Raw genomic sequence first — 25,529 nt, 5'->3', positions numbered from 1 at the left:
CACTGTCATTTAATGATTTCCTAGTCATTATTCCACACTAAGGGAAGACTTTGGCCTATGAGACTCAATCTCTCTTCCTCTCTGTCTCATGTTCCACTACCATTCTATTTTACTTCAATATCTATCTGGATGACCTAGCAAACATTTTAATCTTAGACTCTATGGACTTACTCAAATCCAGTTAACTTCAATTCCAAGTCCTATTACCAATTCGTACCCATGGACACCCTTCTTATCCTGTTATCATCTAGAATGGCACTATGGCTGAAGTTTTAAACTCCTATATCACTCTCTGACTATAATCTCTTTGCCTTTTGCTTCCTCTATTCTTGCTACCTCTTCCATATCATTATCACCCAACCAGGACTGTGTCTTGATCTTTCTTCTCAGTCTTCCCTGTGTTGTTAATGATTTCCTGAAGTCTCTGTGCAACGTATATGTTTATAGTTTCCTACAACCATATCCTCATTCAAACTCGTGTTCCTTCAATTTCAGATTCTTAATTTGGCTGGCACTAGACTCCAAGTAGCTTCTTCAAAGATATCTCAAATTTGATGACTCTAGTTTCAAACCTATTCTTCAGTCTACATGCTCTATTTTTGAATGCTGACATCACTAACCATCCTTTTGTCAAGTAAAAGAAAAACTTGATATATACTTGAATAATTGTTCTTACCATCTAGCCAAGAAATACTGACTTCACCATGCTAAAGTAAAGGGACAAGACTCTTTGATGGCAGAGTCTTCTGAGCCCAGTCTTAGCAATCTTAGGCCCTTCTCAACTCCTTAACTATTGATGGAATCAGTTGCAGTCCAAATTTGGCCCATTAGTACCACACCAATGTGCCACAGCAGAGTGGTGGAAATCTCTGCTAATTTTAATGGGATAGCTGCTATGGTAGCTTTGTTACTCTTCTGATCAATTATTCATGACCTAACACCTAAACTCTTTAGTGTGACATTCAGAGCCTTCATGATGTGGCTGCTACGGGTATGAATTGCCTTTTTTCCTGCATCTAATCTCCAAACATAATAAATTACCTGCAATCCTCTAAATCCATGCTGATTATTGACACCCGTATATCTTTTCTCCTATTGTTTTCAGTACCTGAAGTATTCTTTTCTGACTAATTCCCACCCTCCAAGACTTGGTTCTGTTACTATTATTTTAGCAAACTTTCCCAATTTTCCTTTAAGGTCTTTTTACTGAGTTCCAGAGAATTCTGCACTTAATTCAAGAAAAGCAGTTGTTGCGCCTATTTTAACATGTACCTGTTTCATCACCATTTCTCAGTGAAGCTAATTGAGAGCAGGTGTTGCCTTTCATTTAACATGCTTAGAATCTCACCCAAATTCTAAGAGTCAATACGTGACTTCAAAATAAATAAGTAAATGGGTGGATAAATGAATGAGGAACAATTTCCTTTATCCTTGCCAAAGTAAACTGAAGTGTAAATCTCACTCTTTCACGAATTCTTTTAGGAGTCGCCTCGCTTCATTTGGACTTCAATTCAGCAAATGTTGAGTACTTAAGTCTCAGACATTGTGAGGACTCTGGAAGGACTCACATGAGTGAGGTATCATTCTCTATCTCAAAGGCATCAGCAATCGGAATGGGAACTAAATATTTAAGCAAAACTGCATAATAAGACTGCATAATGTCTCCCTCAATCTCATCTGTTTCCTCTTTGCTGAAAAATATATATGGGATTGCAATTTGCAAGAAAATAAATAGAACTATATAAATTCCTTTAAGATCAAAGCTCTTAAAAGAGTATTCTACAACTGCCTTCTCTAACTTATTTCAATGCTCTCGTCTCTTTATATTTAATCTTTGGCCTTTACCAATTTACTGATACCACTCTTTCTGTCACCAATGCTCCACTAATGGCCAAATGAAGATTGTGTGACTCAATACTTTGGCAATGCTGTAATGGTTAATCCTCTGTGGACCTGAAATTCACATCTCTTGACTGCTTGTATCTCTGAGCTGGAAAGACAGGCTCTGTGAGCCTGGGAAACAGACTACTAGGAGGGGGCTCTCATTGGCTGGTTCTGATGTCTCTGAGGTGGGACATGAAAAATCAGTTCTACAAGTGTTGCAAAAGCTGTTAGTTGTAATCAGGCATGGTTATGGATAGGTACTGCTGTTTTGAGATGAATACACATTTCTAGGATAAAGTTGACAACTATAAAGGACAGGAGGCACTTTGGAAGCAGGTAGGAAGGAACAAGTTCTTTCATCCTCCATCAACCTTTAAGCCTCTCTCTAGTGCCCCCCTATTGGCAGAGCCTAACTTAGAGGCATGTGACAAAGGAGAAACAAGTCAAAGAATAAATCAAATGGGAAATCAAAAAATATCTTGAAACAAGCAAAAATGGAAACATAATATACCAAACTTATGGGATGCAGCAAAAACAGTTCTAAGAAGAAAGGTTATAGTAATAAGTATCTACATTAAGAAAAAAGAAAGATCTCAAATAAACACCCTAACTTTATACCTCAAGGAACTAGAAAAAGAACAATAAAGCAGGCCCAAAGTTAGCAGAAGGAAGAAAATAACAGATATCAGAGCAGAAATAAATGAAACACAGGCCCAAAAATAATAACAAAGGTCTACAACTCCAAAAGCTGAGTTTTTGAAAATATAAACAGAACAAATCTTTAGCTAGACTAAAAAAAGAGAGAGAAGACTCAAGATCAAAAATGAAAGAGCAGCTATTACAACTGATACCACAGACATACAAAGGATTATAAAAGGAAGACTAAAAGTCATATTATTAACTCAACAGATACATAAAAAGCATTTGAAAAAATTCAACATCCATTTGTGATAAAAACTTTAACAAATTAGGTACAGAAGGAATGTACCTCAACATAATAAAAGCCATATGCAGGCATACTTTGTTTTATTGTGTTTTGATTTATTGTGCATTGCAGATATTGCATTTTTACAAACCGAAGTTTTGTGACAACTCTGCATCAAACAAGGCTATTGGGGCCATTTTTCCAATAGGCTCAGATGATGGTTTTTAGTAATAAATTATTTTTCAATTAAAGAATGTACATTTTTGTAGACATTATGCTATTGTACCCTTAATAGACTACAGTATAGTGTAACATAACTTTTATGTGACTGAAAAACCAAAACACTTGTGCAATGTGCTTTATGGTAATATTCGCTTTATTGTGGTGGTCTAAAACTGAACCTGCAATATCTCTGAAATATATCTGTACGACAAGCCCACAGCTAACATCATTCACAATGGTGAAAAGCTGAAAGAAGTTCCTAAGGCCAAGAATAAGACAAGGAAGCTCACATCACTTCTATTCAACATAGTACCTTAAGTTCTAGGCGGAGCAATTAGGCAAGGGAAAAAAAAGGCATCCAGTAAGACAGGAAGAAGTAAAATTGTCTCTGATAGTCACATGCAAAAGAATGAAACTGAACTCTTATCTTACACCACTCACAAAAATTAACCTGAAATAGATCAAAGTCTTAAATGAAAGACCTATAACTAACTGTAAAACTACTAGAAGAAAATATAGGAAAAAATATCCTTGACATTGATCTTCACAATTTTTTTCATATGACACAAAAAGCACATGAAATAAATGCAAAAATAAACAAGTAAGACTACATAAAATTAAAAGGCTTCTGTGCGGCAAAAGAAATAATAAATTTAAAGACAACCTACCAAATAGAAGAAAATATTTTCGAACCATATATCTGATTAGGTATTAATATCCAAAATATATGAGTAACTCATACAATTCATAGTTAAAAAACAAAAGAAATAATCCAGTTGAAAATGGGCAAAGGACTTGAATGGATATTTTTCCAAAGACATACGAATGCCCAACAGATAAATGAAAAGGTGCTCAATATGACTAATCATTAAGGAAATGTAAATCAAAACCACAATGAGATATCATCTCACATTTGTTATAATGGATTTTATCAAAAAGACAAGACATAACGAGTGTTGGCAAGGAGGTAGAGAAAAGGGAACTCTTGTACACTGCTGAAATGTAAACAGGTACAGCCAATGTGGAAAACAGTATGAAGATTACTCAAAAATTTAAAAATAAAAATATTATATGATCCAACAATCCCACTTCTTGGTATATATCTGAATGAAATAAAATCAGTATCTCAAGGAGATATCGATATTCTCATGTTTATTGCAGCATTATTCACAATAGCCAAAATATGGAAACAATCTAAGTGTCTGTCAATGGATAAATGAATAAAGAAAAAATACAGATGTATATATGAATGACTACTATTCAGCCATGAGAAAGAAGGAAATCCTGCCATTTGCAACAAGATAGATAAACCTAGAGGACATTATACTAAGTGAAATAAGCCAGACATAGACAGACAAATACTGAATGATGTCATTTATTTGTGGAATCTTTTTAAAAAAATCAAACTCACAGAAACAAAGAGTACAATAAAGGTCATCAAGGGGCTGTGGGGTGGGTAAAATAGGGAGATGTTGGTCAAAGAGTAAAGTCTTCAGTTATAAGTTGAATCATTTCTGGGGATCTAATGTATTACATGGTGACTATAGTTAATAATGCCGTATTATATATTTTAAATTTGCTAAAAGAGTAGATCTTAAGCATTCTTACCATACACACACACACACACACACACAAAGATAATTGTGTGAGACGATAGATGTATTAACCTATTGTAGTAATCATTTCACAATGTATACGTATATGAAATCATATAGTACATTTTAAATATATCCAATTTTATTTATCAATTATACTTCAATAAAGCAATGGAAACAAATAAATTTATGTTAAATGGTCTTTATTTAATTTGCGTGGGGTTATCGAATATCACTGCAACTTATTAAATTTATGAATTAAGTTTATACTTAATTTGTAAAGCAGTGGGAGACATGAAGAATTTTTAAGAAGTGCGACGTGTTCAGAGACAGGCTGTAGAAAAATCCATTAGATGGCATTATGTAGGATGAACTGAAGTGAAATGAAAGCATAAGCTGCAGATATGTTACAAAAAAGTGCTTTTGTAATCAAAGAGACGTGATGAGAAGGTATGAAGATTATAGACTTAATAGAGACTGGTGTCAAATAAAAGAACAGAACATGTAGGAGGTGGTATGCTACTAGTTGACTGGAAAAATTACGGTAGCATTTGTAATAAAAATAATTTCCGGTGACTGGATTTGTTGAGAAGATTATCCGTTTTGGACATGATAGAGACTATGTAAATGGAAGCATGTACCTAATAATCCATCATGTGGAGACAAATTTGGGAGAAGTAGTAAAATTGGAGTAGAAGATTGGTGAGTCAGCCACTGTATTGATAGTTGGAGCCGTGGGAGCCTGTGAAAGCTTTGAAGAAAAGTGTTAGAGAATATCTGAAGACAGAATCCGGATATACAAGTTATTACATTATTATCTCTCAGCATTTTTATATTCAGCTTGGTGACTGCTAGGGCTGGGGCTCTGCGCACTGTACATTGGTTGGTTGGGAGTGTGTTGTTTAAATTCCACATATTTGCGAATTTTCTAGTTTTCCCCTGCAATTAATTTATAGTTTCATACAACTGCGGTTGGAAGATTCTTGGTATAATTTCAATCTTCTTAAATTTGTTAAGACTTGTTCTGTGACTTAATATATGATCTATCCTGGAGAATGTTCCATATACACTTAAGAAGAATGTGTCTTCTGCTGCTGCTACTGGATGAAATGTTCTATGTATGTCTGTTTTTGTCTAAAGGGTAGCTCCAGTCCAGGGTTTCTTTATTGATTTCCTGTCTAGATGACTTACCCATTGTTGCAAATGAGGTACTGAACTCACCTACTATTATTGTGTTGTTGTCTATTTCTCCTTTTATGCCTGTTAGTATTTGCTTAATATGTTTAGGTGCTATACTGAAATTTTAATCTTAAACATTTCTAAATTATAGGCAGTTAATAAAAACTCCATGGCATTAAAAAAAAAGTCTATCATTTAAAGATATCTGACATGAATTGTCCACTGAAAAAAACTAAATTTAACTTCAGAATCGCATTATGTTATCTGAAGTGTGTGTATATTTTTTCTTAAACTATTTTATTAGCTGTTTATAATTCTAATTCTAGAGTGTGTTTTCTCAGTCCTGATATAATTCCATGTAGCTTTTATAAAGTCCTTTATTAAACAATTCCTTTAGATGATCCATAATTGTGATTAGTTGTTTTACCCAGAGGGGAGAAACCCCAGAAGAGTAACACCACATATATAATAATGCCTAATAAGACTTGTATCTTTCTGGCAATGCTTTACATTACACATATATTTACAAATTCTTATTGTCCAATTTCTAAACAGGGATTAGAATAGGTTTTCTATGAAGAGTGGACTGTCTTTCCACTCTTCAACACCAATAACTGATTCTAATAATAAACAGTGTTACTAATGATGAGATATATCAATCTCTAAACTCTGCATGTTCAAACTCTGTGTTTCTTATCACATAAGGTGAATGCATAACAAAGAGCTATCCAAGCACTGATAAGAGACAATTTCATATAAATTCAAGGTTATTTGAGAAGCATTATTGAGATATTTAGCAGAATCCTTAATTGCTACAAAGCAATAGACAATTTAACCATTTTCACATAGAGGGAACAGACAAAATGATAAGTTTCTCATATATTATCAAGGAGAAAGAGAAAATGAGAGAGAGCATGTGCGAGCAAATGCGAATGAGTCAGCTTCTGCACATAGCATGAGTATTGGCTAAAGTAGCAAGCTAGTGCAGTATGGAAAGTATCTCTAAAATGCTCCTGCTTTTAGCCTTTATCATGCAAGCCAACAGAAAAATTACCAAATAAGAATATGCTCATCCATTTATTCATTCAGTCATTCAACATGTATTTATTGTGAGCTCCCTTGTGCCAGGCATAGTGCTAAGCTTTTAGGATACAGAGAAAGTGACAGAAAATCTATCCTATCAGAGGAGTGACAGAGAATACATTACTGTAGAAGAATGTAGGCAGACTACAAAAAAGTAAAAATAAATGAACAAAACAAATTCAGACAGAGAATGGTGCTTAGAAAAAAAAAAAACATGAGATCACATGATGCACCCAAGTGAATGTGGGTAGGTACATTTCAGAATGGGAAGCAGAGATAGGCTTTTGTATAAAAGAAATACAAATCTTAATTACTGAGAGGCTAGTTATACAGGCGTTTTTCTTTGTCTCTCTCCTGCTGACCATATTTTGCCATTTCACTAATTATTATTGTTCCATTAAAGTGCTGAAATGTTAGTCAATAAATGATTATTGAGATCCCACTGTGTTCTCAGCACCAGTACGATTGGAAAATGTGGTTGAATTCAAACAACTAATTCTACTGCTGTGATAAAATATGAGGTGGAGAATGATGCTTAAGTCAGTAAATAACTTAAGCCTTCTTGTTTTGAGGGATTCATTCGAGTCTAAGCTTCCCCAGCTATTCATATATCACATATCTGAGATTCAGCTATCAAAGTTCCAGAAACTCTTCCAAGAGGAGGCCTCATTTATTGCCACTAGATGGCACCAATTATTTTCATATTTTTAGGCCTAAAAACAAAACCAAACCCTTTTCCATATAATGGCTGTATTTTAAATGAAAGAATGTCACTTAATATCATTATCAATTTTATTAATAATTTTCTTGTAGGCAGTTATCAGAGCTAGCATTAAAGATGGTATGTTCATTCACTCCTGTACTTGTTTATTCAGTGTGTATTTGTTCCAAATAATCTTTTTTAAAAAATGTATTAGCAATGTCTTTGAAAACATAAAAAGGAAAAAAGTAATTGAATATATTAGTTATATATTTACAATTTAATATATAAGTATCAGGATCAAAAATAGCTGATGAAAGTATGATATTACATATATTTTTAAAAGTTTTGCAGAAAGTAGTTTTAATAAAATCCGGTAGAATTCTTTATTTTTAGAAGTATTTCTTATTGTGTCTCTCAAAAATAGTAATATTTATAAATATATTGAAAAAGCCATGGTATTTATTATTGCAATTAATGTTACAAAATTACAAAATGTAAAATAGCATAAGAATCATTTCAGTATCACTTAGTCATATTTTATATAAAAATTTAATATGTATAGCTTTATAAAACTTAATAAATATTCAGATCTAAAATAATACATTTTAACATATAATTTCCTTGTTTGCAACTAGTAAGTTTACAGTGCTACCAAAACCTATGCAAAATTTTTCTAAAGGAAAAGAGCATGAAATATTCTCATTTTTCAAAAAAATAGTTTGTAAACATTCGAAGTACATTTATCCAGAAACAAAATGTAACAATTCTCATATTTCCCATTAGAAATATAAACTGGCTCTGGAATAAATATAACCTACACTTTAATATCAGTAGCCTTCAAAATAAAATACAATGATAAAATGAGAGTGCACGTAAAAGGCATTGAAAAGTATAATATGCTCTATGAATATATTATAATTACTTAGAAGAAAAAAACGAAAAGCTGTTTATGAAGCTAACGGATTTATTTTTAAAATCTAAAATCTTTGCTACTTTAAGATAAAAACATGAATGCCTCAAACTAGCTGCTATTTTGACTATCACTACATTTTTTTCCTTCTAAAATAGTCAAAGATATAATACTCACTTTAATATCTTTCAGAGTTTTTTGCCTCATGGCAACAAGAGTTGTAAATCTCTGCTCTTCCTCAGATATTCTCTCTCTACAGGCTTTTTGCTCACTTATGAGATGATCATGCACAGCTTGTGCGTTTTCCTTTTTAAATCTGACAGTTAAAAATTGTTCCCTGTGAAGAAAAAATTGCAATTACCACTAATTTACATTTTATTTTCTAAAATAAACTTATGAAACATTTTAAAAGAACTAATATTGAAAAATCGTAGAACCCAAAGGACTTTGGAAAAATTCCCTAGTTTCCTTCCATAGGCCTAGCTCCATAGATCTCCATCTAAATGACTCAGGTAGAACATCTCTGGAGAAATTTAGTGGATTCATTGGTTGCCAACCCAGCATGCCTCTCTTTTGTTGTCGTCCCCAAAGAACCCTTCCTCCATGCAGCATGTAACTCCAAGGATACATTCTGATTAGATTAAGTCAACCAGCATGTGGCTAATTATCCAGGAGTGAGTATATATACTAAGATAGCCCAATAAGATGAAAGGCGGAGACCTAATTCCATGTAGAACAGGCTGACGTCCACTAAAGGTAGTCATGTTTTCAAATATGCTGACAATAGCAATAGTAGAGAGAGAAAAAATGAATACCCACTGTTGAGCTGCTGAATCAACCAACCCTGCAGCTTACCTTACTCATTGGCCTCCTGTTACATAAGATGACACATTCTCCTATTGTTTAAGCTGGTGTGTGAAAGTCTGTGTGTATGTGTGTGCATGTGTGTGTATTTTGTCTTAAGTATATCTTGACACAGATAAAATAATTTTTATGTTGAAATAATTAGTAATGTAGAAAACAATACTAGTAGAATAAGCATTAAAAAGTGGTTAAAACAATACTGCCAAAATAAGTATTCTTTATAAATAATTCCCGTAGTTAATCAGCTATCCAGAATCCAGAATAAGCAGAGCTGCAAAATCTCAGTACAGTCTTATGTTATCCGCATTCATTTTCATCTCTGATTCATTTGCACAGTTAGCTATAAAGGCAGGACTAAAATTTCTGAAGGCTAAAATGTTAAAGTGCTTTAAATATAATATCTCATTTAATACAACCAAAACCCTATGAAATAATAATTATAGCAATTTACAGATGAGGAATCTAAACTTCAGCATAGTTTGTGTAAGCCGATTCATGAGTGACGTAACCAGAATTCAAGTCCAGTTGTGTCTTGCTCTGTTTGATTCAGCAGCAGCTCAACACTACTCTTTTTTTCTCTCTCCACTAGATTGTTCAGTAAATTTGAAACCATGACTCTTTATTCACATTTTTTAGATATGATCTCCTCCTTCTAAATAAAATAAGGTCCTTCCATTTAATCTGTTTTGCCCATTTTTCCACTTTATCATTCATATAAACATCATCCAAAATTCTTATATGACACCCTATATAAGTATTCCTTAATACTGCCATAGTGGAGCACAGGCAATCAGTGAAAATCATATGGGGAGGAGCTGGAATGACAAAAATCAATAAATTCTTAGTTCTCAGCAAACATCATTATATCTTGACCACATATACTTTATTCTCTATATTAAGCATCTTGATATTAGATTGTATTTAATACAGCATTTTATTAATTTTATATATACGTTATAAATGTTTTTATGTGTATGTATGCATACAAATTATGTTTCTTTTATCATAATCATATAAAGAACAAACTCTCATGTCCTATGGGTCTTGGTTTGGATCCATTCACATCCTATTTAAGAAAATTAAGTGAGAGCCAAGAGTAGCTTTGATTGCTATTATTTTTGCCACCACATTTTAATTGTTTTACATATGCAAGGTTTGTCTCCCTAAAAATATCTTCAGACACTTGAAGGTACACTTTCCCACTTGCATTTCTTTGTCCTTCTTGGTGCCTGGCACTAGGCACACTATGGGTTCTTAACAAATAATGATTAACTTGATACGGTCACCTATTGAAAGTACCAGTAGATTATTCCTAATAGTCATGTGCCACTTAACAACAAGGATGTGTTCTGAGAAATACATTATTAGGTGATTTTGTGACTGTGCAAACTTCAGAGTGCACTTACATGAACCTGGATGGGATAGCTTACTACACACCTATGCTATATGGTGCAGCCTACTGCTCTTAGGCTACAAGCCCGTACAGTATGTTACTATAGTAGACAATACAAGATTAAATAGAGCATAAGAGAAAAATGATGTGATCAAGAGATGAAGCAAACACGAGATGTGTGAAGCTGATGGTGACGTAACACAGCATACTATTGTATAGCAAACTTTTTTCTAAGTAGAAAGAGTATACCCTAAAATAACAATAGAAACTATATTATAGTAATTACGTAAACCAGCAACAGTCATTTGTTATCATTATCAAATATTATGTACTGTACATAACCGTATGTGCCATACTTTTATAGGCCTGGCAGCGCAGTAGGTTTGTTTACACCAGCATCATCACGAACACACAAATAATGTGTTGTGCTATGACATTAGGATGGATACGATGTCAGTAGGAGATGGGAAAGTTTCGGCTCCATTATAACCTTATGGGATCACTGTTGTATATGGGGTCAGTCATTGACTGAAACACCATTATGCAGTACAGCTCTACACATGTACTGTGCATGGTTATGTGCAATAATATTCTTTTCCAATCCTAGTTTAGGGAGTCAGTATGTACAGTTGAAAGAGCACACAATATGGAACAGGGCGGACTTAACCTGGAACTAGCTCTACCACTAATTAGTTGTGCATTCTTAAGACGATCATTTAATTTTTTTGAGTTTCTGCTTCCTCAGCATTCATATGGGAATGTTAGCACATAATTTAAGAATTTTTTGTGAGAACTGGATGAGATAAGGTATATTTATTGCCTGCAAAGTGCCTGACACATTAGGCAGATAATCGATGGTAGCTTTAAATATTATTTGACATTATCCAATATCATCCCTGTTAATTAATAGATTTGTAAATAACACCACAGTGTCAGCTATTCTTTTTCTTCTTTTCCTGGGGAAAAGGCAGAGTTTTGCTAAGTTTAGGGAGAACACTGATTCACTAGGACATGGTGACCGCTTTTGTCTCAAAGGCAATATAATCTAGCCAAGGGATAGAAGAAACTGTTAGGATTGAAATGATAAAAAATTCTTCAGCTCCCAAATTAGATGTTTATAGTTAAATGTGAATTATGTAATTTTAGGCTTATCCTTTTTGTGCCCCAAAATATTCTTATAGATATTAAACAATGTAGATAAATATCTTTCAAAGGATATAACGTTTCCTTGTTTCCTTGCATGATATGCTGAATATGATTTAGTCTTTTTCAGACAAAACTGTATGATCATTTTGAAAATAAGTTTTTACCCTTTGGTGATAGCTAAACAAATCCTTGCTGAGTCCATTGACTTGACTCTAGCAAGGTATATGGTATTAGACTATGCATAACTGTTTCTCTGACACTTTATCCCTTAAGCACTATGATTTTGCTAATGTTGTATTAACTTTCTATATTTAAATTAAAGTATAATTCCTAAATGTGACCAATGCATATTCCTTCAATAGCCCTCCAAGTCCTGTTCTCAGTGTACCACAGAATAGGAAATGAGAACCAAGATGAGTAAAGAGTGCTTAAGTTCTAAGTGAGGGTCTATGGATATGCTCAGGGTCTTAGAGCATGATCATTCTCCAAATGAAAGGCCTCACTAACCCTTGTTAGGGATGGTCCTGACTAATAAGGGGACTGGCTAAAAGACTTTTGTAAACAATAAATGTGAATGAACTACATGAGATTTTGTAGAATACTTATTTCTAAACTCTTACCTCAAAACTTATCAAAAATGTTTAGGTAACAAACTATATATTATTAACCATGTCACATAAGTGAGAAATACTGAAATTAGTGAGAAGGATTATTAATTTCATAAGAAATAAAAGTTCTTATACTTGGAAAAAGAGAAGAATTCTCAGTTATTCAAATAAAAATGAACCCAGGGGAGCAATAAAAAATGAAAGCAGTTTATGATTTTTTTAAATCAGAATTATCCAATATCACAATGTATGTTTCACATCAAACTATGATAGAAAATATAGATCATTTTAAGAATAAATTTTAAATATAGAAATTTGATTTTATCTCTTTTATAAATAATATATTAAACATTTAGTATTTTGATACTATTTAAGTACTTACTTTAAATTGTTAAGTATCTGTTCAAAATGTTTCTTTTCCTTTTCTTTTTCATCTAGGTTCTCATTCAACTTACTTATTTTTTCTTGATAAACAACTGTTTTACTTTTAGCAGTCTTTATTTCGTTAAAAATTATTGAGCATTTTTCCTGGAAAATAAATTCAGGGATGTTTCATTTTAAATCCTTTGATTTTTAAATCCTTGTGATTTGACACAATTACATTTGGCCATATGAACAATTAAAAGCAAATAGTAACTTCTTAACAATATAAGTAATAACTTAGGTTTATGTTCGCTCCCCCATTGTCATGTGTGATGAAATTGTCTAAAAGATTGGTTAAAACTATCTATTCTCTCTCCCCGCATCTTTCTCTTCCTCTCTCCCTCTGTCCCCTGTACTGACTTGTCCCCTTTCTCACACATATACATGAACACCTTAAAGGCATGTCTTTTCAAGATGCACACATGTGGTCACTGGTTTTCAAACATGTACACTGAAGGTAGACACGTATATTCTGATCTTTCGAAAAAAGTCAATATTTAATGCTAGTATAGCTTACCATGGCTGGCCTATGCAACTCTAGATTGGAGGTTTGATTTTGCATGATCCCTGCATGTCAGCTGACTAATTTACTGACTGGGTGGACTAACGTACCGAATGTCATTCTCCATGTCTACTGTTGATTCTAGTTAGGGCTACTCTTCCAACTGATTCCACAAATCTCAACTGCTCCTTTTGCTCCTGTTTTCCTCCTTTTTTCTCATGTTTCCCAATTCTTTCTCTACTCTAATAGATTTTAACAAGAATGGCTAATCTTTTATATTTGCTTTCCTATAAAAATCTGCTGTTTGTTCAAGATTTTGAACATTGGGTACTGTATTTGAATTTCCAAATCCTCTCTGTTTTCTTTCTTTTTTTCTGAAGTTCTAAAATTTTTCTACTGGTAAATGATTTTTTTTTACATACCAGAATATAGTTGAAAGATGGCTGACTAGGATTCTTCTATGGGCCCTGTAGGACATTATGTTATTAGTGGGAATAAAGTCAACCTAAAAAGAAAAGTGTGGAGATCTATGCATCCCTATGTTCATGGCAGCATTATTTACAATAGCCAAGATATTGAAGAAACCTAAATGCCCATCATCAGATGATTAGATAAAGAAGTTATGGTTCATACATACAACAGATATTATTCAGCCTTAAGAACAAATGAAATCTTACTATTCGCAACAACACGGATGGACCTAGAGGTTATTATGTTAAGTGAAATAAGTCAAAGAAAGAGAAATACCATATGATTTCACTTGTATGTGGAATCTACGGAACAAAAAGAACAAACTAATCAAAAACGGGCTCACAAATATAGAGGATAATCTGGTGATGGCCAGAGGGGAAGGGAGTTGGGGAGCTGGGAGAAAGGGATGAAGGGTTAAAGAAGTACAAATTAGTAGTTGATAGATGGTCACGGGGACGGGGAGCATGGCATAGAGAATGCAGTCGGCATTAATGTAATGGCTAGGTAGAGAGCCAGAAGAAAGAGCAATCAGGGAGATTGATTAATAAACTGTATAAATGTCTAACCAATGTACTGTATACTTGAAACTAAGAGTTTTTAAAATTAAAAAATTTTTAAAAAGTGTGGAGAGGCACAAGTCTGTTTGATTAAATAGGTAGGGGTCAGAGAGAATGGGCAGCTCTCAGTACAGCATGCTATCTATTGCTAAACTTGACTTTCAGGTAAGATTCCATAATTCATGCCTTAATCTTGAATAAAGATTTTCACAGGAAACTGAGAAGACTTCAGAAGCAATGGTTTCAACAACTTAGACCCCACTAGCCAATTCAGCAGTGCTGGAAGTGGTGCCAGAGGATTCTATACTAAAGGAAAGAAAGAGATAGTGTGCTTCCTGCAGATAGCAGTGAAAAATAAAAGTTGTATTTTGATGCCTTTAATAGGTACCCCAAGTGAGGCTTTGCTAAATGTGAGCAGTGTATCCCCTTCCATGGCATCAAAAATATCAGAGACATTCCCATAGTGAGCTGCATCTGGAGAGAAGAAACTGTTAGATGCCATATGTCAGGAGTACATATCTACATATCTCAAGTGAGCAAAAGCTTGGAGATTCCAAGAGCCATTTGTAAGTCTTTTGATGAATGCTGAAGTGTCACCAGAGAGGATGGGAATAGAGGCATGAAACAGTACGTTTATAATTTCACCATTCTTTGGCTTATTTTTTCTCTAGCCTGGGTAACAAAGGTTTCAGCAATTTGGAGGCTTTCCACCCAAAGGTACTTTCATGTCCAGATGTGAAAGGGTTTGGAAATCTGAATTATAGTTAATTAATGTTTTACTATACGTAAAATTTTTCATTATTTCCTTATGTCAAAAACTTTCAAACCACACATTTTAAAAATATTAGTTAATAAAAATTATATTCGGATTCTAAATTATTAATGAGATTATACTTTTAATTTTTATTAAGATTTAATAAATATATTTTTATGTTTTCTAAATGTAATAGGTTCAAATTCTACACCTAAGACTTAAATTGAGGTTAAAAACAGTAAAAGTTCTGTAGTACTGGTTAGTTTGGCCCATGATGGAGATACTTACACACAGTAAAAAATAAAATTATTTGTCTTAGAACTTAAGTTCTTAGGAGATAGAAATGATGTCAACATTACTGTTTGTACACCAATCAGCATAATAAGTACTTAACAAACGCTACTAGTCATGTTTGATATTACAACAGATTGCAAGTTTCTTTGGAATGTGGTTCATTAGCATGGCTCACAAGATGTTTCTTCATTTGGGAACTGCCCAGTCTCACGAGCTTCATCTCTTTTCACTCTTAGAATAGGCTCCCTGCTCTCTGCCTATACCTTCTACTTGCCATTCCACAAACATATAGCATTCTCTCATGATCTCTTTGCTTTGTAAACACAGTGTCTGTTTTTAAAATGCCCTTAATCTCTTTTTTTCAAGTTAAAAATTATATAATAATAATTATAATATTGGAAACCACTTGTTAAATAGCTCCAGTGCCAAATTATTTTTTTAAGCTTTTTGTGTATATTATCTCTATTCTCTTTAATATTATGGCGAGGCAAGTATCCAACATCCATTTACTCCACTAGTAATTCTCATTTTTAGACATCATCTTTTCTGACAGACCTTCCCTGGTTCTCTCAGTTCATTTGGATTTTCTCCTCCACAACTTTCTCGTACCTCATTATACTGCTGTCATGGCTCTGCTCACAATATATTAATGCTGTTTCCTTGTCTGATCCCCAACAACATGATGTGCTTCTTGAGTTAACCAAGTTCCCCTTTCACTTCCCAACCTCCAACAACTTGCAACAATATTTAATACACTTAAAGTGCTCAGTAGTAATTGGAGAGACAAATTAATTTGAAGGACTAATAAAATAAGCCCTTCTTCTCTAAACTTCCAACTCCTAGTACCTTCTATAATATTGAGTACACACACATATACACACACAAAAACAGTATTCAGCCATCTTTTTCTTGGAATTTGTTTATATTTGTTAGATATGTCACTTCGGGCAATTTTTGGTTAATATTTTTGAAATATTCAGATATGGACCAAAATCCTGTGGTGGCTTTCTATTGTAGTGTTGAATACATATGTTTTATTGTGACATGTTACAAGTAATTTTCTATAACAGTAGTGTGCTAAGCAGTAAGAGGGGTTATGAATGTTTTGTTCCTTATTTTAATGGAAATGCCTTTCATGTTTCATCATTAAGCATGATATTTGATGGAAAACACTGGTAGACACACTATAACACATTATCAAGGTAAGGATGTTTTCATTCTATTTCTGGACAGTTAAGAGTCATTTTAAAAATCATTAGTGGCTATAGAGTTTTATCAATTATTTTAGGTTAATTGTCTATCATTTCTGCAAATGTGAAATATGTTAATACAATTGTTTCTACTGAATCATCTTCACACTCTTCGAAAGAATCTTATTTTGCATAGTATATTCTTTTTAGCACATTGTAACATTCAATTCACTGATATATTTAAGAATTTGTCATCTATATTCAGATGTGAGATCACCTAAGATTTCTTTTTTATGCTAATGTTTTTCATTTATGGTTTCAAGGTTATATTATTATAGAATGAATTTAAAAGCTTTACATTTTTTCTTATGCTATATATCTGGCCTTTTGCAGGAAAGCCAGTAAAATATCTGAGTTTGTTCTTGCATTCAGTGGTAGAGTTTGGACAAATTAAATTTATTCTATAATAACTGCTCTATTATTGTGGGTTGTTTTTCACTTCACCCAGTTTTCACTTTTTTATAAATAAATTTTATACTTACTCTAGATTTTTAAAACAAACTTGCTATGCAAAACAGCATTCTTTCCTTCACTTCTGTATATAATTGTGTCTTTTTAAATTTTTCCTATGGCTGTTAATTTCTGTTTTCTCTCCTTTGCTCTTAGTACATATGCAAAATATTTTCAGTTTTTCTTACCACAATAACGTATTGGTAACGACAAAGTATTATCTTGGCTTATTTCATAAATGTTGCTGTATAATTATCTTCAGTCATTTATAAATAAATGGTAATTTGTATTTCTATATTCCTAACACAGAAGCAAATTAATAATAAAATTGTGATTTAAAAAATATTTCCGGTAGTCCACGTAATTATTTTCTTTTGGCTATATTTTATGTTACTGAGTTCTGATTTTACTTCATGTTAACCTTCGTGTTAACCAGTAACCTTTATTGGTTAAGTAAGCTTTAACCAGTCTAATGTAATGGTCAGATCATGGATGCCAGTGCCAGTGCCAGAATCTAAACTCCACACTGATGAGCTAAGTGAAACTGAACAAGCTAATTAAAAAACAAGGCCTCAGATGCTCCAACTATAGAATGGAGATAAGAATAACATACTCTTCACAGAGTCATCACGAAGATGAAATAAGTTAATGTTTGAGCACTTAGAACAATGCCTGCATATAGAAAACATGTAACATATTAATAATCTGTTATTGTTATTATAAATATTGTTATTTTCCTCAGTAATATTTATGTTTATTCTGTGGCCCACCACAGGGAAAACCTTTTAAAAATAATATAATCATGTCTCTATCTCATAGCCCACATGCTGTCTACCCACAAATCCTATGGAGCTACTTCTAAAATATATCTAGACATATTTTATATAGCAAGTTAAAGACAATGAACTATCTCCACTTCCACAATTCCAATGATTCTCTAAAGATAGAATATTAGATGTAAGGGTTTTCAGGGAGTAAATGTTTCTAATTTGGAAAAAACCCTGAAGCATTTTGATGTATAGCCATTTGTTCATGCTGCTTACATACCAACTTGAGGGTAAAATTTAGATGTCAGATATTAACAAATGTTTCAGTCTACAGATTGGTCTCATTTGTAGAAACATGGTCCTATGTAGTACACTACAAATCTCTACCTCTGCTTTGTAGGAGAGGTAATGGGGGATACACTAATCAATAGGGAAGACAGTGTAAGAGAGAGACAATGGACACACAGAGACTGTGTGTATGCACACATGCGCATGCACATGAGCACATGCAGAATCAATTTAGTGTAATCAATTAGAAACCAGAGGCATATATCTAAAATTAAAATTGTTTGAATAGTTTTCATTGACATAAACAGGGTGTAAATTCAAAAATCGTTTCCGTATTAAATTTCTAACCTTAGCTTCTATTAGTGCTTCTTGGGTTTCCCTCCCTTTTCTTCGCAAATTTTTCTTTGTTTTTTTCACTTTTTTTTGAACGTACTTTCTCTTCTTGATTATATGAGATAGTACCTAGAAGACATTTAGAAATTAAGATGTGTAGCATTTGCAGTCTAATTATCTTGGTTTAGACCAAATAGTTCCCAAGTGACTATTTTAATAATAATAATATATATTTTGTTATAAAGGGAAAGGACCAACACACATGAATTACAAAAACACACTATGATACCTACAATCCAAATATTCAATTTTAATTACCTGACAAAACCAAAATCTTATATATTTTAGCTAAGTAACAAACACTAATAAACTTACATAGGAATTATAAATTTACATCACAATATTTAAAATATTTTAACCAAAATTAAAATTCTAAATACAAATTGTCAGTAATGATTACAGAAAGTGCATAAAAACTTATTTTTCCAAGAATTTATGCTAAATTAATAGTTCTTACAGTTTATAAACTGTTAAATATAATAAAATCAAAAATGATTACTGAACTACAAGAAGATATAAAACAACGGCTATTATACAATAAGGGGAAATAAAGTCATTAATCTTTTCTGGAATTCATTATCATACTTAGATGATTATACTGAGGCTTTTGATGCAATTAATAAATTTCCATCATTAATGTAAGGAGGAGCCATTATTAAAATCATTTATCTCACTAGGTATTAGTACTGGTTATATATTCATTACATAAGCTCGAGGATAAGCAGTTAGAAGACTTAAGTAGAGTAATATACTCATAATTTGTTGTTTCCATGCTTTATGGCCTTGTACACATTGCTTCATCCATTAAGTCTCAAGTTTTCTCAAGTCTATGGTACAGATAAACTTTCTCTTGCCTATTTCATAGGGAAGCTCTGAAGATCAAAATAAACTTTCATAATAGGAACACTTTAAAATCACATGTTTTTAAATAAAGAAACTTTGAAAATTATTAAAGACTAAGAATATAAAGTTACATCATAATTTGCAATGAAAAAAAAAAACATCCTGTTGTCAAAATGACCCAAATGAATAATATGTATGTACTCCCTGCAGCTAAAGACAAGAATATATAACTCTTACCACACCCTCTACTTCTCCAAAAGACTAATGACATGATGTATACATATTTTTCTACTAAATTTATCTTTGGGAAGGGCTAGTAATATCAGTTACTGCCATGAACTTGTTTTTCTGAAAATATTTTATCGACATTTGCTTTATTTTTTATCCTAGCTGTTTTCTACATGAATCAAAACTTTACATTGAAAATGTCAAGATGCATTATATTTTATATTTGAGTAACTATAACTTCAGCGTTTTATTAACGAGCAGTGAAGACTTCGAATAAAATTTATCATAGTGGGCAATCATACCAAATAAATCACTACTCATCCATTTGAAAACCACTTTTGCTAAGTACACTACAAGATAGAGTATAGGGTTCCAGGTAATAGCATTGATAGTCTTGCTGTCTAATTCCACTGTAAATTATTTGTGTGGTCAATGAAATAGTTACTTATTCCATCCATAATTTTATGTCTTCCTATGTGAAATTACAATTTTCCAAGTAGTAAAGTAAAATTATATATATGAGTTATCAACCTAAATATTCCTGCAAAATAGTTTCTGGATTAATTATAAATGCGTACGTCAGAATGTTCTTCGTGGACGGTTTTCATTCTTTCTGCATCTTCTTCCATTTGAAGCAAAGGTGCCTCTATTTCTGCCAGTATTTGGGAATATATTGCTTTCTTTTTCAAAAGGTCTTGCTTCTCAAGTGTCAGTTCTTCTTGAACACTATACAGTCTTTTCTGCCAATAAAGATTTAAAAAAATTCATTTGGCTATTAATTACCTAGTCATTTATTGAGTATCTTGTGCCAGGCAGTAATATTTGCTGTTATTTGAAAATCAAAAAAATAAATGTCACCATAAAAAGCAATAGGTATGAATACTGCGTATTTAAAGACTGCATAGTTATTATTTATAAAAATGATAAGAGAAAAAATTAATAGACAATAAAAATCAAACATTCTTAAGTAGTGGAAGATAAGGTTAGAGAACACACTAACAACAAATATTGAAATATATGTAAATCTTGAAATCTAAGACCAAATAAAACCAATGACCAAGAAATTAATAACAAAATATTAAACAAAGGTCTCAAAGAGTACAGAATTATTGAATATATATATATATAAATCAATTAGGAAATCTGGCATTTGCAGAACTTCTGTTTGTTTCAAAGAGGACCAGAGGTGCAGATAATCTCAAATAATATTTAATAATAACACTGTTTTGGATTGTTTTGCCTCCAAATACATTTTCTTATAATAATAATTTCAAATATTTATGTATTTTTGAAGGGGAGGCATTCTAGAAAGATGCTAGGGATCAAAATACCCAACCTGGTTTCCAAAGGATTTGCAGGTGGTATAGATAAAGATAAAAAAATTAAAATTTATTTTACTAGCTATAATGCTTTAGTTTCAATTTTTTTATATACAGAACAATCAGCATATTTTTTTTCAGTGTTAAATAAAGATATTCAATTGAAAGACACTAAAAGTAAAAAAACATATCATCAGCAAGCAAACTAAGAGACACTTAGGAATAAGATCCCACTGCCCTTTTACTAGGCTGGCAGAAATTCCCATTAAGCCACAAAATGAGATATGTGTATGAGAGGTCAGTTTCTTTATGCATGATTAGACACTGCGAGTCATACATGGAGGGCAACTGCCGTCAGCTAAGGAAAGAAAACTGCTGGCTTGCAAACCAGGTAGGAAAAAAGATGCTTCATTACAGACAAATTTAAAATGCTAAGTAAGATGCAAATTAAAGGAAGAATAAAATATTAAAAGCAAATTAGGATTACCTGAATCAACATTCCATTAGCCACTTCACCTCGAGTTTGTCTTTTCAAGAACTCTTCTCTACCCTATAAATTATCAAATTTTTTAAAAAGTAGGTTTTATTTTTAGAATATCAGAAAACTTATGTTACATGTAATAAAATGTAAAATACTCATTACAAATTGGATATTATAAAAACAAGCCTGCTATTATTTGATGTAGTTAGTAAATGATATAAGAGCACAGATTTCCAGTTCAATTCACTTCATACTTTATAACCTTGAAGTAAAATATCAAAGTAATCAAAAAGGGGAAAACTAGACAGTCTTCGATTCCTCTTTTTAAAAACTATCTATTTGTTTTTAATATTACCTTCAAGAATGAGCAGATTCAACTTTGAAAATTAACTAGATATAATTAAAGTTTGAAGTTTGCAAAATGTGATCAGATTCTCCATTTGGCTAGAATAATTCCTTTTTTTTTTCTTTTGTCATTCTTTTTTTTAAAAATTATTCCTTAAAAGTTAGTGGGCAAAAAATATTTGGAAAAATCTTCTTTCTGTTACTTGGATAAAGAGTGCTTAAACTCTTCACAGTTGTATCATACATTATCCACAACCAGATTTGGAAATAACTCAAAAAAAGTTCTTTCTGCTTTAGAATTACACCTTGGAAACCCTTATTTGAGGGAGGCGTTGGACTGGACTTAGGTTTTCCTCCATATTCAAAAGAGATGTATAGCTTTGCAGAGAGGTACAGTGGAGGTTCCAAAATGTCTCTAATATCCCTCCTTCATTACAGAAGCCCTCATTATACCACAGGGTCTACAGGGACAATATAAAGAAACGACTCTATGTGCCTCCTCTACTACTCTTGCTTTTCTTGGTATAGCAACCCATTAAAATTATGCTCTCCTAAAGTAAAAAAAAATAACTCTAAAGAAGGAAAAAGAAATGTGACAGGGAAAGCAATAATTTTAATATATCACTTCCCCTATGAATGTACCTATGTCTAAAGCCAATTTATACAATGATACATTTTGATATTTTAAATAAAATTAGTTGTCTCTTCTAACATGACAACAGATATAGTGGTTTTACCAATTTTTAAAATATTTAATCAAAAGAGAACCAAATTAAAAATGCCTCTATAGATTGGAGAAAAAATATCATATTTCAAGAGTGCTATATTTGACTTTTGTCTGAAACTAACTGAAAAAGTATGCGTGTGTGTGTGCGTGCGTGTGTGTGTATGTGTGTGTGTGTTGAGGAGATGAGTTGTACCAGATTATGTAGGATCTTTAAGGCACAGCAAGAAAATTAGTGAAGGATGTTAAGCAAGGTGTGTGTTTTAGAATGGTCACTTTGACTGCAATATGGATTGCTTAGTTTGTTTTTCCTTAAAATTCATTCATCCTTTGAAGTTTTTTTTTAATTGTCAACCAATAAGAGAGTAATTTGTTGTTTAAGTGAATTTAAGTTCTTGAACTTAAAGATATTAATATTACATAAAAGAATATGTAGATGCAAGGCTAATAAAAACTGTAGGCAGCATAAGAGCAATTATAATAAAATAGATTAGGAGCCTGAAGCTGCAAGAGTAAAACAATTAAATTTCTTTTAAAAGAAGAGAAAGAGTCCTTAGAAATTCTGAAATCTGTCTCTCTGTACAAAACCAACTCAATCTGTTACCAGTTCTGTTACCAATGGACAAATACACACTCTTCACAGGAAAAATGTCTGGAGTTTCACTCTTAAAACCTTACAGAACTCTTCCAAGCTCTGTTTTCTACCATAGCTCCAAACCTCTGTGACTCAGAGACCAAGGTCAAATGACTGATCACCAGAAGGGAAGGTACTTGTTACTGGCCAGGCTGCCAGTTTCACACTTATACCAGACACAGGGCCACAGAGAGTATTTCTGGCCAGATGCTTAAGGCCTTCCTTTGGTACTATCTATCCCCTTCCTAGAAGTATGATTGGTCCACCTGAGCACTGTCAAAGTGCCTGGAAGCTGACCAGTTCCTAGGAGAACTACTGAGCTACTATGAACTTCAAAATACCCTAGAACATGTCAAAGACTGATATAAGGTAAGCTTTAACGTTCACAGATCTTAGGCCTTGAAGTGCAATATCTGAGTGAAGGGATTTATTTGTCCCACAATCTTGTCTCAGGTGGTATACGCTATTAAAGGTGACTCGGAGGTGGGGCTTGGTGTGTAGTATCCTTATTAAGAAGTGTACTTGGAATCAACTCCTGCTGTATGGGAGAGGGAATGGGACAGGAAGAAAGGAAGAGGATAGGAGAGGAAGAAAGCAGGAACATAGGCTGAGCTGCAATACAGTCCCATAAATAAACTCAGTCAACTCCATGGGGGTCCTGGATCAAGAATGGACCTTTGCTTTGCCTCAAATCAGACCAAGGTGGCAAGGCTATACTCCTATATTTACCAGTCATTGAATGTGAGCTGTCCCAGGAAGGGGAATGACCTTGAAGAAAGTGACTTCACTGATCCCCGAAGGAGAATCTGGGAAACTATGTCGACCAAGAAATGGAAATGTCATGAGTCCCCTCAACAATAAAACTACCATTAGTGCTACTAATAATTGTGGATAAAACATATTACATACCTACTATTACAATTATCTTGTTTTAACTTTATAATGAAATTGATAAAATAGCTATTATTATCCCCTTTTGCAAATGGGAAAAATAAGAGAGAGATTACATAAATCGCCAGTACACAAAAAGTTAGCACATGTTGGAATCAAGATGCTAATCCACACAATCTGAGAGCCCAGGGACTTTATCTGATCGATTTAGCATCTCAGATTCCTCAGATACCTAGTATCCTCCAATGTGAGGGGAATGTTTACTGTGAGCCTTCTGACTCATGTGCCTCTGTCCTTGCAAAGCTTCCCTTTCCATGAGGCTTTCCCGGCAACTGGGCTAGTGAATTTTGTAACTCAGCCACCTAGAACACACAGGTTGGGGAATGGAATGGAGACTTTGTGTTAGAGAGGCTCCAATCTGCCAGTGATGCCACAGCCAGCTATGAAATGGAATCTGCTGGGAAAGTTCTGAGCACCGGAGTGATGCTTCCTTTTAATGTACAATATCAATCATATAGCTGCTGAGAACAGTACCAGGATTAAACAGGTACATATTACTGTACACTTAACATAGGTAACTAGAACACAGTCTTCTTAGTAAAATACTGATTTCACTATCATTGAAAAAGCTCAAAATGAGAGGCTGGAGAATGATAAAGAGTCACAGTAGGTGGTAAAAACATTTCCTGGTTTAATGATATAGGTACTACTTTTGAGAATTACATCTCAGGCAATTTTCCAGACTGTTTTACACACACACACACACACACACAGTCATCCCTCATCTTGCAGGGTGCCATGTGTACTAAAACTCACGTATATCGGGACCATGCAAAATGGGGACATAGTGCAGATACACACACGTCTTAGTTAACTTGGTGCTGTGCAAAGTGAGGGCTGCTTGTGTGCATGTGTGTGTGGGCATGCACACACACATATTTAAGTTAATCATCCATTTAGTGACATAGCTATAATTCTCCATTTTCAAAGATGAGAAAACTGAACTCAGAAGTCATGGGATTTGTCACATGACTAATATTCAATAAATATCAGTATCCAGGACTACATGCTACCGCCGCTTGGGCACACTCTATAGCACTTTGAAGTAAGCTCCCTCCTCTAACCCCAGCTTCCAGTACTGTATCCCACATATAATATTTGTTGAATAAATAATTTATTGAATAAATGCATTAACGAATTACGAACAAATTGCTTTGTCCCTAGGGTGGGGAATTAAACTACAAAAGTTTCAGTTTCTTTCAAAAATATGTTTCAAAAAATCTCTTTATGATGAGAAACTCAGGATCTGTTAAAATATCATAATCACACAAATTCTCATTAATAAACAGCATCTTGAAGATGGATAGTAAAACAAGGCCCATATGATGCTTTCCCTGAGATGT

The 25,529-nt window shown here is 33.2% G+C and overlaps 1 protein-coding gene across 1 annotated transcript in view; it reads right to left on the bottom strand.

The window, feature by feature from the left end:
* The window catches only part of CCDC178 (coiled-coil domain containing 178), a 325,585-nt gene that overhangs the window by 207,310 nt on the left and 92,746 nt on the right, over positions 1–25,529 (bottom strand). Inside the window, exons 13-17 of the mRNA XM_006920102.2 lie at positions 21,539–21,601; positions 20,311–20,472; positions 18,617–18,730; positions 12,895–13,040; positions 8,679–8,838 (exon numbers count right to left, since the gene is read on the bottom strand). Of these exons, the coding sequence (XP_006920164.1) occupies positions 8,679–8,838; positions 12,895–13,040; positions 18,617–18,730; positions 20,311–20,472; positions 21,539–21,601 (645 nt within the window). The remainder of the gene's footprint in view (positions 1–8,678; positions 8,839–12,894; positions 13,041–18,616; positions 18,731–20,310; positions 20,473–21,538; positions 21,602–25,529) is intronic.

Source organism: Pteropus alecto, unplaced genomic scaffold, assembly GCF_000325575.1.
Source record: "Pteropus alecto unplaced genomic scaffold, ASM32557v1 scaffold146, whole genome shotgun sequence".
In the NCBI taxonomy this organism is placed as follows: Eukaryota; Metazoa; Chordata; class Mammalia; order Chiroptera; family Pteropodidae; genus Pteropus; species Pteropus alecto.
This window is presented reverse-complemented; position numbering and strand designations above follow the sequence as displayed.